Here is an 18,889-nt window from a genome sequence, read left to right as displayed (position 1 = left end):
GTTGGGCAGATGTTGAAGATTCCCTGGTACTGTGCAGAAAAGATGAATTATACTGGTGTTCTTGCCAATAGTCTTCATTCAAATTCAATGAAATACAACAAGTGAAACATTGCTCACAAGATATGAGTTACAACATTTCATTTTAGCAGATTCCAAAGCAATTTTGCACTGTTTTAGGTATTGAGTGCAAGATCTTTTACAAGTATTTTATTACTCATGTATTTGGAGTCATCCAGTTTTACAAGTTATGTCTATTCTGAATATTAAACCCTTAAAGATCAATAGGTAATGTAGGTAACTATACAGAACAGCAATATAATAGATGTACAATAACATTTATAAACACTTACATTTATATAGTGCCTTTCATGTCAGGAGGACGTACCAAAGCGCTTAACAATACTAGCCACACACAGTTCAGTCCTCACATGGGTATATGTTGAGGCCACAGGCAACCAGCAATAAAGCCGATACATTGAATATCCAGCTCAGTTTTGAAGTGATTCACAGATTAGAAGTCACAGTGGTGCTTCTCTCTCCTTCAGGTACCTTGAAATACCCAAATTAAAATTGTGGAGTGATTTTAAGGTCCTCACTCTCTTGTATTAAACCCTTCATGCCATGGTATCCCCTTATCTCTCTGAGACACCACCCTGCATGGAGGGTGCTATATAAGTGCAAATTGTTGTTGATCTTAGACCCCACTCCTCTGATCACCCACTGCCTGACTTGCGTTTCTTGAGCATTCTCCAAAAGCCCCCACTCTTCCTCTCGCCACACCTCCATCAGCCTTCAGATTCTTATCCTTTACCTCTGACTCTTATTCCCTCTCTGATCTGTCCATGTACTGCTAAGAAACCAATCTCTTTTACTATACCTTTGGTCACCTCTTCCTTGCTGGGCATCCAACGATGTCTTTGCAAAGTTCTCCGAGAACTGAACCTACATTATGAAAAGCACTATATAAATGGAAGTTGTTGTTGTCTTGTAGCAATAGTCAAAATGCAAGGAATAGTTACAATTCACCTGAAGTGTGCTTACTGGTGAGATCACCTCACCCTTCCAACTCTTGCACCTACCACTTCAGGTAGGCTCTTAAATTTACATTATTTGTTGAAAAAAAGGAGACAAAACAAGATGAGCCCAGCACCACAAGGCACCATCAAAGCACAGCAATACAGCATTGCCACAGCACCACACAGCATCACCACCACAGCAGTCACACACAACACCATCACAGCACTACACGGCATCACCATCAACACCACATGGCACCACCACAGACCGTAACACATGGCATCACCAGAGCACAGCAATACATGGCATTATCACCAAAGCACAGTGACACACGGCATCACCACCAGAGCACAGCACCACATGGCAACACCGCCAGAGCAGTGTTCTAGTGTATCCTGATAACCCCTTGCCAATCCAAAGTATCAGTTCAATTGGCCTATGCTAATCATAGAATCATATAATATTACAGCACAGAAGGAGGCCATTTGGCCCATCATGCCTGTCCCGGCTCTTTGCAAGAGCTACCAACTAGTCCCACTCTCCCGCTCTTTCCCTATATCCTTCCAAATTTTTACTTTTCAAGTGCCTATCTAATTCCCATTTGAAAGTTGTTACTGAATCTGTTTCCATCACTCTTTCAGGCAGTGCCATTCCAAACCATAACTCTCTATATTAAAAATTTTTTCTTCATATCCCCTCTGGTTCTTTTGCTTATTATCTTAAATGTGCCCCGATTACTGACCCACTTGCCAGTGGAAACAATTTCTCCCTATCTACTCTTATCAAAACCCCTCATAATTTTGAATATATCTATTATATCTCCCATTAATCTTCTCTGCTCTAAGAACAATCCAAGCTTTTCTAGTCTCTCCATATAACCAAAGTCCCTCATTCCTGGTACCATTCTGGTAAATTTCCTCTGCACCCTCTCCAAGGTCTCGATATCCTTCCTAAAGTATGCTGTCCAGAATCGGACACAATACTCCAGCCGAGGCCTAACCATAATAATAAAAGGATAGCAGAACTTCCTTCATTTTGTATTCTCTAAAGCCAGGGATCCCAAATACTGCTTTTTTAAAAAAAACACACAGCTCTATCAAGCTGTCCCGCCACCTTCAAAGACAAGATGAGCGCAGCCACAGGTATGTGAACCCCAGGCCTCTCTGCTCCTGTAGCCCCTTTAAAACGGTACCATTTATTGTATATTGCTTCTCCTCATTCTTCCTCCCAAAATGCATCACCTCACACTTCTCTGCATTAAACCTCATCTGCCGATGTCTGCCCGTTTCACCAGTCTGTCTTTGTCCCCCTGCAGTCTACTACCATCCACCTCACTGTTTACCACGTTCCCAGGTTTTGTGTCATCTGCAAACTTTAAAATTTTGCTCTTTATACCCAAGTCCAAGTCATTCATATGTATCAAAAAGAGCAGTGGACCTTATACCGACCACTAGTGTCCCCACTGTATACTGCCCTCCAGTCTGAAAAACAACCATTCTGCTTTCTGACTCCCAGCCAATTTTGTATCCAGGCTGCCACTGTTCCTTTTATTCCATGGGCTTCAATTTTGCTAACTAGTCTGTTATGTGTCACCTTATCAAATGCCTTCTGAAAGTCCATATACACTACATCAACTGTACTACCATCATAAATCCTCTTCATTATATCAACAAAGAACTCAGTTAAGTTTGTCAGACACAATTTGCCTTTAACAAATCTGTGTTGACTGTCATTAATTAACTTACGTTTTTCTGAGTGAAAATTAATTTTGTCCCAAATTATGGTCTCTAGATGTTTCCCACCACCGAAGTTAGGCTGACTGGGCTGCAGTTACCAGGTTTACCCCTCTCCCCTTTTTGAACATTTGCAACCCTCCAGTCCTGAGGCATTACTCCCATATCCAAGGAGGATTGAAAGATTGTGACCAGAGCCTCCGCTGTTTCCACCCGAACTTTCTTCAGCAATCGAGGATGCATCCCATCCAGACCGGGTCACTTTTCCACTGAGACAGGAGGTTCTTAAAAGATTAGCAGCACTCAATCTATTTTTATCCTATCCAATTTCTCTACCACCTCCTCCTCCTTTACTGTGTCAAAGAGGTGGCATCCTCTTTTGTGAAGACAGATGCAAGGTACCTATGCATTCAGTACCTCAGCCATGCCCTCTGCCTCCACAAGAAGTTCCTTTTTTGGTCCCTAATCAGCCCCAACCTTGCTTTGACCATCCTTTTACTCTTTATGTGTTTATAGAAGACTTTAGTGTTCCTTTTTATGTTACCTGCTAATCTTTTCTTATACACTCTCCTTGCCACTCATTCCCCTTTTCAGTTTTCCTCTGCACTTTCTGTATTCTGCTCGATTCTCAAATGTATTTTGAATCTGACATTTATCATAAACCTCCTTTTTCTGTTTCATCTTCATGCCAATATCCTTAAGTCATCCAGGGAGCTCTAGCTTTGGATGCCCTACTTTACCCCATCATGGGAATGTGTTTGATCTGTACTCCAACTATCTCCTCCTTGAAGGCCTCCTATTGCTTGTTTACCATTTTATATAATAATAATCCTTGCATTTGATATAGCGCTTTTCACGTCTGGAGGACGTCCCAAAGCGCTTCACAGAACACACTGTAAAGTGAATTGACTGTATATTTGTGGGCGAACGCGGCAGCCAATTGCACACAGCAATGTCCCACAAACAGTCGTAGATTGAAAATGACCAATATATTATTGTTTTGGGTTTTTGGAGGGATTATTATTAGGCGTGTGGAGTAAGGAAACTTGCCCAAGGTTTTGCCCTGCCTGGAATTGAACTCGGGTCTCTCACTTGCAAAGCGAGTGCTCTAACCACTGAGTTACAGGACTCCACATTTTACCCATCAATCTTTGTTTCCATTCCACCTGGGTCAGATCCCTTTTCAACTCATTGAAATTAGCCCATTTCCAATTGAGTATCTTCATCTTTGATTGTTCCTTCTCCCTTTCTAATACTACTCTAAATCTAATGATATTGTGATCACTGCTATCCAGATGCTCTCCCACTGAAACCCACTCCACTTGCCCCATTTCATTCCCCAGGACTTAAATCCAGCATTGCTTCCTTCCTTGTTGGGTTGGAAACATACTGATTGAGAAATTTCTCTTGTACACATTTTAGGAATTTCCCCCCCTCCATGCTCTTTACACTGTTTTCTTCCCAATGCTATGTTTGGATGATTGAAGTTCCCATTATCACGACTCTATTGTTTCTACATTTTTCTGAAATTTACTTGGGAGATTTGCTCCTCTGTCTCCTTCCCACTATTTGATGGTCTATACACCCAACAGCGTAACAGCTCCTCTTCTGCTCCTTAACTCTAATCCAGTAATCCAGAGATTACCACATTTGAGGTCCTCATCTTTAGTCTTCCTCCTAGTGCCTCAAACTCTGCCTATAAAATCTCTACCCTTTTCTTTCCTACGTTGTTGGTTCCAATATGGACCACAACTTCTGGCAGTTCCCCTTTCCCCCACAGAATGTTCTGCACCTGTTCCGTGACATCCTCCACCCTGACACCAGGGAAGCACCACACCATTCCAGACTCACGTCTTTGGTTGCAGAAACACCTGTTTATCCCCAATTGTTGAATCCTCAATGACAATAGCATCGCTATACTTCCCTGTAGCCCCTGTGGAGTCGTTTACCCCATTGTGGCATTGATTTCCTAAAATTGCTCTTCTCCTGTTGTCTATTACAAGAGAACCATCCTGGAGTTCCCACATGGCACACAATGTGCATGCAACAGGTCTTTGTTGTTCTGCCATATTCCTAGAATATATATAAGCACCTCCTTCCACTCTGCACAGAATTTGCAATCTCACCAAATTCCTTCATCAAGTCTCACTGTTCCCACTTCCTCCATTCACAACTCACTACATTGAGGTCTGTGCTTGAGTGAGGCTCCCACAAGCCTCCATTTTAAATACCCCTGTATCACACAGAACCAGTTTCAACTGGTCAGCTAACAATTAACTATCAACTGCCTTGTTGTTAAGTTAAATGTTTTAATTCCCATTTGTAAACAAGGAATTCCCACTCTCACCAAATTCCTTCATCAAGTCACACTCTGTTCTCACTTCACTCGGTTCATAGCTCATTCCGTTAGGCTCTCTACTCCTCTCTGAAGGCCAGTTTTCTCTCCTATAATATAATGGTCAGAACGGTGTTCAGTACGGTAGGTGGGGCTGGACCACAGCTTTGTACAACTTTAGTAAAAATTATTTTGAAAGGGAGAGAAAAAAATCAAATGCAGATGTATACTCAATTCAAGTCGTTGTTCACAAAAAAAACTGCCAACCAATTGATGATAGTGTCAAGAGTCAAGGATTGGCTGAGTGTTGAGACTAGAAATGGATAGAGCTTTCCAGCAGCAGCGGTCTGACCAAATCCAGCATGTCCAGCTTAGGATCCAGAGACTTTCCCAGACTCTCCACAACCATGAGAGTGATAATGATGACGGCAGCATTACTCTCCATCTTAACCTAGATTTGGAGAAGTCAAAACAGACAATCAGTGATAGCAACAGCAACAACTCAACCAAATTTGGGCAACTCAATTCTGTACTGTACCTTGTGGGTCTTCAGCAAATGCAAGACTTGAGCCAAGAAATCTCCTACCTGCACCTGAACAGAGAGGAAACAAGAAAGAACGCCAGCTACAGCAGAGAATAGGCCTGACAATGCAGATTGCACCAATAGAACATTGAGCCATTCCTCTACAGTGGTCTTGGAGGTCTAATACTCGAGTCAGACAGGTTCGCAGTAATAATACCACATTATTGTTGGAAAGGCCAGCCTAATTTTGAAGCCAAAGCCCTGATGGGGTAAGGTGGTCTTTGATGGACAGGCAGTGGGAATATTGCCACTGTTTATAGTGGTAAGCTGTTTAATTTTAGCTGGTTAAGCTCCAGATCTACTCCAGTGCACACTCTTGGGTCTCGGCAACCTGCGGCCAAACTCTCCAAAAGTAGGGAGCCCTTCCCTCTGGCGAGAGAGCATGCACTCCATTAGAATTGGAAACTCTTTAAGCCTGGTGTAGGTTTCCATCCTAGTCAGATTACTGTCCTACCAGAAAAACAGCCCTGATATTGCAACACTATCAGCTCTGATTCTGACAACTCCAGCTTTCTATCACTGAGCTCATATGCTAATCCTGTGAATTCAGGAGCTACTTGAATGTGCTGCTGGAAGCCTGTAATTATCTAATTGTCTGTTAGGCATCAAGTCCTGGATGAGAGCCAACTTCCTTCAGCTGAATGTTGGCAAGACAGAGGCCCTCTTACTTCGCTTCCATCAGTGCCTGCTCACCTCAGACACTGACATGGTTGCATTCTACACTTCACTGAACCAATACAGAACCTTGGTGTCCTCTTCAACCCTCAGCTATCCTTCAAACCCTACATTCGTGCCATGACCCCTTCCGTCTTCCCCCACCTCCGTAACATTGCCTGCCTCCGCCACTGCCTCTCACCACAGGCCGCCGAGACACTGATCCAGTCTTTCATCACGTCTTGGTTTGACTACACCAACTGCCTGCTCGCTGGACTTCCCAACTCTTCCCTCCACAAGCTGTAGATTATTAAAAACTCTGCTGCTCGTGTCCCTTCCCACACCAGGCTCCGCAAACCATCATCCCCGATCTTGCCAACTTCAGACTCCCCATCTCTCAAAGAAGTGAATACAAACCCTTGTTCCCACCTTCAATGACTTCCACAGACTTGCTCCCTCTTACCTCTCCGACCTACTAACTCCATATCAGCTTGTCCGTTCCCTCCCCTCGGTGGACACTGGCCTGCTTCAGGTCCCCCACACTTCTCTCCCTACCATTGGTGGTTGGGCATTCAGCATCTCTGCCCCCACACTCTGGAACTCTATCCTGCAATCTCTCCGCCTCACCCACTCTCCTTCAAGTCCTGTCTAAAGACCTTGCTCTTCAACCGTGCCTTTGGCCATCCTGCCACCCCCACCCCATCTGCCCTCCTCCCTATCAGACCCCAACTCCCTGTTGTTGTTGTAGTACCTTTCCAAGTGATATAGCACTCTTCCTGGTCTCCATGACCAGTTGCACCATTTCAGATTTCAAATGCTGCGTATTCCAGCCTTCACTGGCCCTGGCGTGAGCGAGAAATAGCTCTGCGATCCACTCCTCCTAAACACAAAAACAGGAACTAAAAATCAAAGCCAGGTAATTGAATAGCAACCTCGTCCTTCCAGCTTACATCATGAAGGGCCTAAAGTGCCAGCCCAGTGTCAGCTCCCCACACCATGTGCCAAAGTGCAAGTCAGTGCACTTCCTGACGTGCTGATTATCTCATTGCAGACTGGTCAAAAGCTGATTGGTGAAAGCCAAACCTCAGCCTGGCGGGCAGCAGGGTTGAGCACACTGAGCAAGATAGTCTCGAGTCAAGGAGCCAAACTCCTGTTCTCCCAGTGTCCACTGAGTGTCATTACTGCAGACAACTTCAGTGGGCACCCTCCTTGGTTGTGAAGTGTGGAACAGTGGGTAGCATGTGACCCCTCAATAAACTAAAATGATTCTGACCTGCGTCTCTATGATAGCGTTGAAGGTGGCCTTGATATTGTCTGGAGGAGGAGGCTGTAGCTGGGCCACAATGTCTGCACCTAGAAACACAAGCTTGAATGGGCAGCAGGAGGGCTGCACGTTAACGACAAGTGTGTCACACATGTCCACAAGGGATGTTTTTTCCTCGCAACGCAGGTCAAGTTGACCAGCCCCTTGAACCCGGAGCTTTCCCAGGTGAAGGTCTCCATGAACAAAGTTGTCCACTAAAATCTACAGAGACCGAGAGAATGGCACATCAGCAAGGCTGTTCCACAACTCCAAATTCAGAGGAACTCCCTTCCTCCCCTTCCTCCCCCAACCCACTCTCTCCCCCCTTCCTCCCCCAACCCACTCTCCCCCCACCCACTCTCCCCCCCTCCCTCCCCCTTCTCTCCCTCCCCCCCCCCTTCCTCCCCCCCCACTCTCTCCCCCCTTCCTCCCCCCACCCCCACTCTCTCCCCCTTCCCCCCCACCCCCACTCTCTCCCCTTCACTCCATTCTCAGGCTCTTTGTCATTTACCATTTTCAACAGCATCTTCACTCCCATCCTTGCCAGCCATTGCTTGAGCCCATTGTGCTCATGCTCCTTCAAATACTGAGAGATTGGTTCACTATCCTACAAACAAGGGACAGAGCTGTAGTTAGTGATGACAAAGTTACCTTCCCCTCCTTGCATGGTGGTAGTGAAGGAGATTGAAGCCCCTTTATTTTTAGTACACCAAGGATTCTCCAGGTCCACCACTCTCTTGCCACTTAGTTTCATTATTTGCTGACCTCATGGGTCATGATGACTGAACACTTACAAAACTGGGATCTTACTAGAGATCAGATGATTGTTAAAGATAGTTTTTTTTGATGAAGTAACGGAGAGGGTGGATGAAGGTAGTGCAGTTGATGGAGTCTATATGGATTTTCAAGAGGCGTTTGATAAAGTGCCACATAAGAGACTTGTAAGCAAAATAGAAGCCCATGGTATTGAAGGGACAGTGGCAGCATGGATACAGAACTGGCTGGGAGACAGAAAGCAGAGAATGGTGTTGAACAGTTAGATTTCTGACTGGAGGGAAGTTTACAATAGTATCACCCAGGGGTCGGTATTGGGACCACTGCTCTTTTTGATCTCTATATAAATGACCTGGACTTGGGTATAGGGAGTGCAATTTCTAAGTTTGCAGATGATACTAAGCTAGGAAAAGTAGTAAACAGTGAGGAGGATAGTAGCAGACTGCAAGAGGACATAGATAGACTGGTAAGATGGGCAGACACGTGGCAGATGAAGTTTAATGTGGAGAAATGCAAAGTGATGCATTTTGGGAGGAAGAATGAGGAGGCAATATAAGCTGATGGTACAATCATAAAGGGGGTGAAGGAACAGAGAGACTTGGGGGGGTCATGTAAGTAAATCTTTGAAGGTGGCATACTAGGGTTTATAAATAGTCAGGAAGTTATGATGAACCTTTATAAAAAAACTGGTTAGGCTCAGCTAGAGTACTGGGTCCAGTTCTGGGCACCGCACTTTAGGAAGGATATCAGAGCATTGGAGAGGGTGCAATGGATATTACCAGGATTGTACCAGGAATGAGAGACTTCAGTTATCAGGAGAGGCTGGAGAAGCTAGGATTATTGTCCTTGGAGCAGAGAAGGTTAAGAGGAGACTTAATAGAAGTTTTCAAAATTATGAGGGGATTTGATAGGATGAACAAGGAGAAACTATTTCCACTGATGGGTGGTTCGTTAACCCTAGGGCTCCGATTTAAAATAGTTAGAAACAGAGGGGAAGTGAAGAAAAATGTTTTTGCACATTGAGTTGTTCGGATCTGGAATGCTTTGCCTGAAAGGGTGGTGGAAGCCGATTCTATAACAACTTTTGAGAAGTAGATAATTATTTGGGGAGGACAAGTTTGCAGGGCTATGGGGAGAGAGCAGCGGAGTGGGATTGATTTGGATAGCTCTCTTCAAAGAGCCGGCACAGACACGATGGGCCGAATGGCCTCCTTCTGTGCTGTATAATTGTATGATTCTACATTACCTCCTGCTGTCCTGTAAAATTTAAAACAAATAATTGAAAATGAAAAATATTAAGCGCATGAAAAAAAATGCAAGGGAGGAGGGAACTACATGGATAGCTCTTTTAGAGTACGAGCACAGGCACAATAGTCCCAATCACTTACCTGTGGTGCAAAATTCAGCACTAATTTTATATCGAAGATAAAAATGCCACATACTGAAAAATCACAACAGTTAAACTAAACCTTTCTTTAATCAGCAGTTAGCGTTAACCTGCTCTTGACTACTGTTAAAATTAAATTAAAAATTAAATCCTTGCATTTGATATAGCGCTTTTCACGTCGGCAAGACGTCCCAAAGCGCTTCACAGAACACACTGTAAAGTGAATTGACTGTATATTTGTGGGCGAACGTGGCAGCCAATTGCGCACAGCAGTGTCCCACAAACAGTCGTAGATTGAAAATGACCAATTTGTTATTGTTTTTTGTTTTGGAGGGATTATTATTAGGCGTGTGGAGTAAGGAAACTGCCCAAGGTTTCGCCCTGACCTGCCTGGAACTGAACCCAGGTCTCTCACTCGCAAAGCGAGTGCTCTAATCACTGAGCTACAGGACTCCAAGTATAACAAGAATCTATGAATGTACAGGACAAGACTTTTGTGGCTGGGCCCTCATTACTTGGTACTTGCTGTGGTTGGCATTCACTCTGAGTGTAAGGAAGTGGCTTCTGGTGACAGTCCGAGGCTGATGGGGATTTGCTTCACGTATATAAATTCAGTGCTATTCAGTCGGTGTGCACAAGCTGCTACAATGATCCACCCACACAATAATAAGCTCAAAATTAAGATAGATTCACTTAATGTGATAGCACTTGGTGTGATACCATACTTTCTGGGGCTCAAGGCCCCCCATGACAAGGCTACCTCGCACCACTTCCTCATCTCCTTCTCCTCTCACATCCCTCTCTCTTCCACCAAGCCCTCAACCGTACTTTACCGCCCGTGGAAAAGGCTACCCCCTGAGACCCTCACAAAGGTCCTCACATCCTCAAATATCCTATCGCTCTGGCCTTCCACCCGCAGAGATCCTGAAGCCTCCATCCAGCTCCTCCATGATCTCCTCTCCTCCACCTTCAACTCCCTTGTCCCCATAAAATCCAGGACCATCTCCAAACCCACCCGATCCCCCTGGTATAACAATCATTTCCGCTCCCTAAAAACCCAAACCCGGCTGCTCAAGCGCAGATGGCAGAAAACTGGCCTGACAGTTCGTCACCAACTGTGGCTCGAGCATCTCCACAGCTGCCGCCGTTCTTTAACGTGCATGAAAACGATCTTCTACTCCAACATCATCTTGGAGGCAAAACACAATCCCAAAGTCCTTTTTTCCCCCCACCACCCACTACCTCCTCCGTGTGTCCCCTCAGGCCTCCTCAATCTTCACATCCAATGCCAAGTGCGAGGAGGTCATGGACTTCCTTTCATTCAAAATACATAACTTCCGCCAGACAGCCTCATCCTCCTGCCTCTTGTCCCCCACCACCACACTCCCTCCGTTCCCTTCACCCTCATCAGCTCCTACCATGACCTCCATCCCCATCTCTCCCTCCTCCCTCTCACCCACCATCACCTCAATGAAACCTGCTGCCTCGACACCCTCCCACCAATTTTCTGGTCACCCAGCTCCCACTCTTCTGCCCACTACTGGCTGATGTCATCAACCAGTCCCTCTCCTCTGGATCAGTCCCTGCCCCCCTCAAGTCTACTGTCATCACCCCACTCCTCAAAAAACCTTCCCTGGATCTCTCAAACCCCAGCCACTACCACCCTATTTCAAACCTGCCCTTCCTCGCAAAAGTCCTAGAACGCGTTGTTGCCAATCAACTCCGCTCACACCTCTCCTCCCACTTCGCACCCCTCCCTCCGGTTTCCGCCAGGTCCACAGTACAGAGACTGCCTTGTGAAAGTCACAAACAACATCCTCTATCTATGACCAGGGCTCCCTCTGCCTCCTTGTCCTCCTGGACCTCTCCGCTGCTTTCAACACAGTCGATCATGTCATCCTCCTCCACCGCCTTTCCTCCGTCATCCACCTCAGTGGGACTGCATTCGCCTGGTTCGAGTCCTACCTCCCAAACCGCCAGCAGCGCATCTGCACAAACGGCTTTTCCTCCCGCTCTCACCCGGTTACCTGTGGGGTAGCCCAAGAATCCATCCTTGGTCCCCTCCTCTTTCTGATCTACATTAATGTCTAAAATCACACGGTCCTCACCTCCTCCACCTACCCGACCTCCCACTAAAACTCTCCAAACCTGTATGTAACCTAGGCGTCAGGTTTGACCCCCAATTATACATCCTTCCCCACATCCGGTCCCTCACCAGCACCGCCTTCTTCCACCTCCGATGCATCGCCAGTCTCTGCCAATACCTCATTCCAAAAGCCGTTGAAACCTTGGTCCATGCCTTTGTCACCTCTCGGCTGGACTATTCAAATGCCCTCCTCGCCGGTCTCCCCTCCACTACCATCCATAAAATCCAGATCATTCAAAACTCTGCCGCCCGCATTCCTACCCGCACCAAACTCCCGATTACCCCAGTCCTTGCCAGACTGCACTGGCTGCCTGTCCCAGAGAAGATCGATTTTAAGATCTTCACCCTTGTCTTCAAATCCCTCCACTCCTCTGCACCCCCCTACCTCTCTGACCTCCTCTCTCCACACAACAGTGCCCGTTGCCTTCGCTCCACCGGGTCTGGCCTCCTCCTTGTCCCCCGAATTCTCCGCTCCTCTCTCGGCGGCCGCGCCTTCAGCCACTATGCCCCGAGACTATGGCACTCCCTTCCCCACTCCCTTCGCCTCGCCCCCTCTCTTCCTATTTTCAGGTCTCGGCTGAAGACCTTTCTCTTCAACCACGCCTTTGGTCACCTTCTTCCCCCTCCCCATGGCTCGGCCCTGGGATCCGTTACTGTGAAGCACTCTGAGACGCCGTCCGGCGTGGAAAGCGCTATACAAATCCAAGTTGTTGTTGTAAGAATCCTGACTGAGGATCTCAACTCAGACTGCACGGGCTTTCTGAGGGCAGCGAGCATGGCCACTCGGAGGGCACAAGCCCTCTTGGCTCCAGCTCAGAATGGCATTATTCCACAGACACTAACTGGAATTGTACAACCTGACAACGTGCTTGGAGCCTGTTCCGTATCGGATCAACTGTACTGCAAGTTACTGTATGCAGTACTGTTACTGTAGAGCCTGCCTTTCAGCTGAGTGCTGGTCATAAGGATTCTTGGGGAGATCAGAGCTCACCAAATCCTGCCTTCTCTGGGGGTACTCATCGGGGGATTATCCAAAGGACCAGCTCCGTCCTCTGCAGAATGAGTTCCTCTACCTTGTGCCCAAGCATCTCCAAGTTACCCATCAGCAACAACAACAAAATTACATTTGTATAGCGCCTTTCATGTCGGGAGGATTTTCCAAGGCACTGGACAATCAGTGTTTCGGACCTGAGCTGGAGGTCGAGATCAGGGAGGGTGGGGGGCAAAGAGGGTGACTGAAGGCACGGTCAAAGAAGAGTGTTTTGAATTGGGTCTTGAAGGAGGCAAGGGAGGGGGCGAGGCAGAGGGACTGCGGGTTCCTGAGGATGGGGGCAGAGTGGCTGAAGGCCATCAGGATCTTGAACTATATCCTCTGTGTGATGGGAAAACAGTGGAGTCGGGCGAGAACAGGGGTGATAGGGTCATGGAGCCTGGTGCAGGAGAGGACACGGGCTGCAGAGTTCTGGATGATCTGCAGCCTACGGAGGGAGGAGTTGGGGAGGCCGACAAGCAGGGAGTTTGCGTAGTCGAGCCTGGATGTTATGAATATGTGTATGAGGGTCTTCGTGGCCTGCAGAGTGAGACAATGGCAGAGCCGAACAATGTTGCAGAGGTGGGGAAAGGCGGAACAGGTCATGGCACGGATGTGGATTATGAAGGACAGTTGAGGGTCGAACAAGATGCTGCGGTTCGGTATTGGTTCCGTGAGATGTAGAGTGCATCCATTGAAGGAGATACTGTCAGTGCCCGAGGTATGGAGGCGCTGTTGGGAGCTAAGCAGGAGGGCCTCGGTCTTGTTGACATTCAACTGCAGGAAGTTAGCTCTCATCCAGGACTTGATGTCTGTTACTCAGCACCACAAAAGGCTGCCCTGAAATACTTTGAACTCGAACCATGACCCCATAGGAGCCTGGCTTGGCCTTGCTGGTACATAATTCCCCATGGTTGACAGCGTTGAGGAGGTAGCCTTTCTCATCTGCCCCTTGTGCTGTGGGGGCTTCTGTAGCCCAACAAGGCTTCTGTAGCCTTAGCACTCACTGCTGCCCCCAATGTGTCTCGCAGCTCCATGGCCCTCCTGAAACCATCTCCCAAAGCGACAGCAGATACCAGTTTGGGAACCAATTTGGCACTTTCATCCCAGTATCGCACCAATCTTACAATGGAAATTTTACTGAACACATGATGTACAGAAAATATGTACCTCAAAAGTTTCAACCAGAACCCTTTTCGTCACAAATGGTCTGAGAGGCATCGGAAACCTGACACTTTCCACATCCTTAAAATTTTCTCGGAAGCGTTCCAAGTTCTCTGCCTCATATCGTAAGTCAATCTGTAGGACAACAGCAAACAGGAAACATCAGTCGAGATCTTATCTCAGGGATATGCTGAGAGAGCCTACTACTCACTGTTCATTCCAATCATTTCAAAATGAGATGTAGTAGCTAAGGATGTGACAAAGAGCTCTGTTGGGTCACTGTGTAAATTCACTCACTGGCATGGTACTAAACTAAATCATGCAAAAGGGTCCCAGCTGAGTTTTTGATCTCAGTTTGGGCTGATGTTGGCACCGCAACCAGCTTCAGTGCCACTTGTTGATGAGGAAAACAAGATCAGTATTCCTATTGCTGATTCCTTCTGGAAGGTGCATATGTGGATGAGAATAGCTTTGATTTGTCTTTCGATTATTCTGCCAGCACTCATCGTCAAGCCTCATGTGAAGAAAGGCTTCTTGAATGAGGAAGCCTCGAGTCCTACATAAACAGTTATTGCCTTCAAAAAGAGAAGAAATATTGGGGGGAAGGAAAGCTATATTTTTAAAACTTTATTTTGCCTCAGTGCATTGGAAGACAGCTGCTGCCAGCCCACCATGGGGCTTGGGTGAGGGTGACAGAGCAATTCCAACAGTCAGGCACTACTGATGGATATTCAGTGACACCAACTGCTTGGACAGGGCAAAATCCAGTCGAGTAACACATTGGAAATAAGGCTGTAATTAACACTGTTAATTATGATTATATTGTAAGTAACACTTGGAAAAAATAGGCAGCTCAGCCAGCCTTTGACAAGGATATGCAAAGGTTAGTGGAAATCTGGAACCTAAGCTCAGGGCATGCTGATGTTTGTGAGGTATGGGAAACCAGCACAGTTGGATGCCTCATCCTTTCCGCAACAAATACAGTGACATTACAAGATCTCTAAAGTAAGAGTGGACGCAATCTCAACTGAGAACACTTACTTTCTCACCTGTCTTCTCATGAGGATTTCAAACTCTTCGATCACCTCAGGCAGTCGCAACCACTTCAGCTTTGGCAGGAGGCTGAGGAGCCAGCTCCCGGCTTTCATTATTATGAGATCCAGAGCGACCTGATGCTCTATCCCAGGGTGCAGCACCTACAAAAATACAATGTCTGTATCTGAGCTGGGAGTGCTGGAAAGCTTGGGACCTTTTACTGATTTTCACCAATACCCCTTTTTTAGTTATTTTTTCAAATATTTTCTTAGAAAGTTCTCCACCTTTTTTGGATGTGTGTGCATCACTGTTCTGCCAATTTGACCTATAAACCCTGCAATATCGCACACGTGACTTCAGCCAGCAATGTGCAAGTGAAGCAGCTGTGTGCAACTCTACTATGAAAATGCTGTTGTGTTCTCTGATTATCTTTAACCTGAACAGAATATGCAAATCAGTATCAGATTTCTCACCTTTTTCTAGCTTCCTGTCTGAATTCACCCAATTTTTGGGGTCAAATTTATTTTGCTGGATGTGATTTATGTTTAGAATATAGCTCAATAAATACCTGAGTTTTTTATCTATATGGAAAAAAAATTACTTTAATGGACCTTATGCACAATGCAAAGGGAGCTGTGGTATCTCGTAGCATAGTGGTTAGCAGGTCTACCTCGCAAGCGAGGGAATCTGGGTTTGATTCCCAGGCGGGGCGAAATCTTAGGCAAGTTTCCTTACTCCGCAATCCTCTATGTAACTTGCAGTAAGTAGGAACCCGGTTGTTAATTAATTGGCTGATTACTTCTTGGGGTGGGGGGTAATAATCCCTCAAAAAAAACTATTTGGTCACTCAATACAAGACTCTTTTTGGGACACTACTCTCTGCTGTATTTCACCCACACAACACAGTCAATTCACTTTACAATATATTCTGTGAAGTGCTTTGAGAAATCTCAATGTCATCAAATGCGTGGATTATTATTACTCTGTGTCTCACCTATGGCATCAATACTTTACCAGAAATCCTGGATGTTGATTGTGGACAGTAACTATTAAATGATTCCTTCCTCCAGCACTGACATACCCTCCCCACAAAACAGGACAACTGCTTCACTCCCCCTACATATGAAAACAAGTGTTGCCCCCCACCCACCCTGTCAGAAAAGTCTGTTCTTAATGTTCTTATTTTCCCAAAATAACTTTTCTGGTGGTGGTGGTTAGGGGGAAAAGAGAAGCAGATTACCTTTATCGCCACTGGAATGCAATGGAGTTGCTTGCCTGGACCATTATATTCTTCCACAGGTTGAAGCCTATGGGGGCCATTAAAACCCTCCTTATGACTTTGGTGTAGAAAAGTCTCCCGTCTGTCACCAAAGAGGTGTTGAAATATCCCTTTAAGTCTGAAGATCTCCCAGGCTTCAAACAGATCCTCCTTTTCAAAGTCCTCTACTAGTTTCTGAAATTCAAGGTTATTAATATTTCTTGGATCAGTGTAAGCTCTGTAAACTTGGGTGAGGCAGCCCAAACCCATGGGATCTTTACTTTCCATCTTAAATATTTCTTTCCAGCTGGCTCCGAAAGCACTTCTGAAGCAGTGCTTGGTGTAGTCCCAGGTGTGTGGAATAACATGGACATGGAGTTTAGAGAACATGTCACAAATCTGTGTTGAGAAGAGGTCCTGTCTGGTGCTGAACCATTGCCCTAGCTTTATGAAAGTTGGCCCCGAAGTCTCTGTGGCCTTCAGCAGCTGGTCTCTCCAGATCGCCGCAAAACCAGTTGACATGAAACAAATTGGATAGAGCACTAACAGAGGTCCAAACCGTAGCATAAGTATCAAGGCTCGGAGTCCCAAGTGGACAGCAAAACAAAGTTTCCAGAGCAGATAATTCAAATAGAGGTGATCGGCTCTACACTTGGAGTATGGTAGTGGTCTTGTATCAGTGAGTGTTGTCTTCTTCTGACAGCTTGCTACATGCAGTGAGGCTTCCCTGAATCCCAAGCAAATAAAAGCTAATTTGGGTAAGACCTTTAACCTAAGGGTTCCTTTCAGCGTGGAGGTACCAAATCTCAATACAGGTGACCTAAAAAGCAAAGGCCTAAATGCTGAAAAACAAATCCTACCATTCAAGAGAAAGGCAGACATCTTTGATTGTGTTGAACTGCTCTGGACAGAGGTATACTTGGTGTAATTAAATGCCCTATTCATCCATTCAGAACATGTCAACAACAACTTACATTTATATAGTATCCTTCACGCAGGGTAGAGTTTCAGAGTGCTTAATGTGCCATCAAACAAAAGCTAATGCAGAGGATCCTGACTCCATTTTTGGTAGAAATTAGTGAGAAGCTGCTGTCCTCCTGCAGCATCATACAGAGTGTCGTCATTCAGCTGCGCTCCTCACCTGGAGATCAATCACTGGTCTATCATTTCCATTCACACGTCGATTATAAGCACAGCCTCAGCGAGTTCTCTCTCCCCAAGTCGGTGCTTGTGCCATTGCGGCTGCGGCTGCTGCCCGGTCTCTGTACCGTCTCCTGGATTCTCACGAGATGCTCAGTCACTGCCTGTGCATTGCTCCCGGCGGCTCACGAGCTGCTGATCATTCCGGGTGTATGACAACCGACAACTCAGGATCTGCCACCCCATCCCCTGCTCTCCCCACCCACTGCCGGCGCCCACACTGGTCACTCATCTCTCATTGGTCACTCATCTCTCATTGGTCACTGGTCACTGATCGCTCATTGGTCACTGGTCACTGATCTCTCATTGGTCACTGGTCACTGATCTCTCATTGGTCACTGATCTCTGATCTCTGATTGGTCAGTGATTGCTCTCACGCCGGGAGGTGGGTGGCCTCCCGGGGAGGACTCTGTTGCTGATTGGTTGCAGGTGATGAGGCAGAACACAAATAAATGAAGTCTGAACAGCTGCAAACCCTTAGTATTGTGGCGAGAACCATAGTTCTCATCCTGAATTGGTCAGAGAGGGACCCACTCTTCCTCTTTCTCAGCTCTTGGGAGGAGTGGATAGAGGGATTTCTCTGCTTTTCCCAGAAACAGTTGTCGGAGTTGGGATAGTGACTGTGTCTGCAATCCCTGAGAGGAAGGGAATTGTTGTCAATTTAGGGATTTGGTCCCTAGATCGAGCGGTTTAAATATACATCTTATATAAAAGAGGAGGGTTGGTTTAAAGAAAAATTCCAGTACAGTGGTATCAATATCAATGCAATTTTAAAATCTAATGGACGGGCAGCCAAACACCAGCCCACGGTGACATCCCCGCTCTAGGAAACCCAACTGCCCGAAACTCTCTGCGAGAAAGAAAGCTTTCTCCTCCAAAATGCTGGAGAGACGGGGACCTTCCCTCCTGGAACTGTGGAGGGAGGGTCACTTCTCCCCCTACCACATCAAATATGGAGAGAGGAACACCTCACCACTTCCCTTGGAACTGAGGGGAGAAGTCCAAACTCTCTCCTCCTTCTCCCCAAACCCCACCTCCCCCAACTGAGGAGTGCACCCGATCCCCCAGACCTGTGGAGTGAGTTGCTTATCCAATCCTTTTCCAAAAGTATGGCGATGGCACCCCCCACCCCCACCCCCGGGGACTAGTGGGAGAGGACCACAAACCCTGGGAATTGGAGAGAGAAGGATCCTCCTCCCCCAGCCCCGAACTGGAGAGAGACACACACACACACACACACAGGGGGGGGGGAAGAGGAGACACACACACA

At 46.5% G+C, this 18,889-nt stretch overlaps 1 protein-coding gene across 2 annotated transcripts; it reads right to left on the bottom strand.

Moving 5' to 3' along the window:
- Positions 1 to 4,313: 4,313 nt before the first annotated feature.
- Positions 4,314 to 17,830, bottom strand: adck2 (aarF domain containing kinase 2). 2 transcript variants are annotated; one of them, XM_007905097.2, is made up of 9 exons: positions 16,402 to 17,830; positions 15,176 to 15,322; positions 14,133 to 14,261; positions 8,137 to 8,232; positions 7,596 to 7,847; positions 7,074 to 7,202; positions 5,624 to 5,677; positions 5,353 to 5,536; positions 4,314 to 5,195 (listed from the first exon to the last, which is right to left on the bottom strand). In XM_007905097.2, the coding sequence occupies exons 1-8, from the start codon at positions 17,362 to 17,364 to the stop codon at positions 5,399 to 5,401; spliced, it is 1,908 nt and encodes a 635-aa protein (XP_007903288.1). In that variant the 5' UTR covers positions 17,365 to 17,830; the 3' UTR covers positions 4,314 to 5,195; positions 5,353 to 5,398. The 2 variants fall into 2 exon arrangements, with proteins under 2 accessions (XP_007903288.1, XP_007903289.1); XM_007905098.2 differs by lacking the exons at positions 7,596 to 7,847; positions 8,137 to 8,232.
- Positions 17,831 to 18,889: the final 1,059 nt, after the last annotated feature.

This window comes from Callorhinchus milii, unplaced genomic scaffold, assembly GCF_018977255.1.
Source record: "Callorhinchus milii isolate IMCB2004 unplaced genomic scaffold, IMCB_Cmil_1.0 Scaffold5, whole genome shotgun sequence".
Taxonomy (NCBI): Eukaryota; Metazoa; Chordata; class Chondrichthyes; order Chimaeriformes; family Callorhinchidae; genus Callorhinchus; species Callorhinchus milii.
Note: the sequence above shows the minus strand (reverse complement) of the source record. Positions and strands in the feature narration are given on the sequence as shown.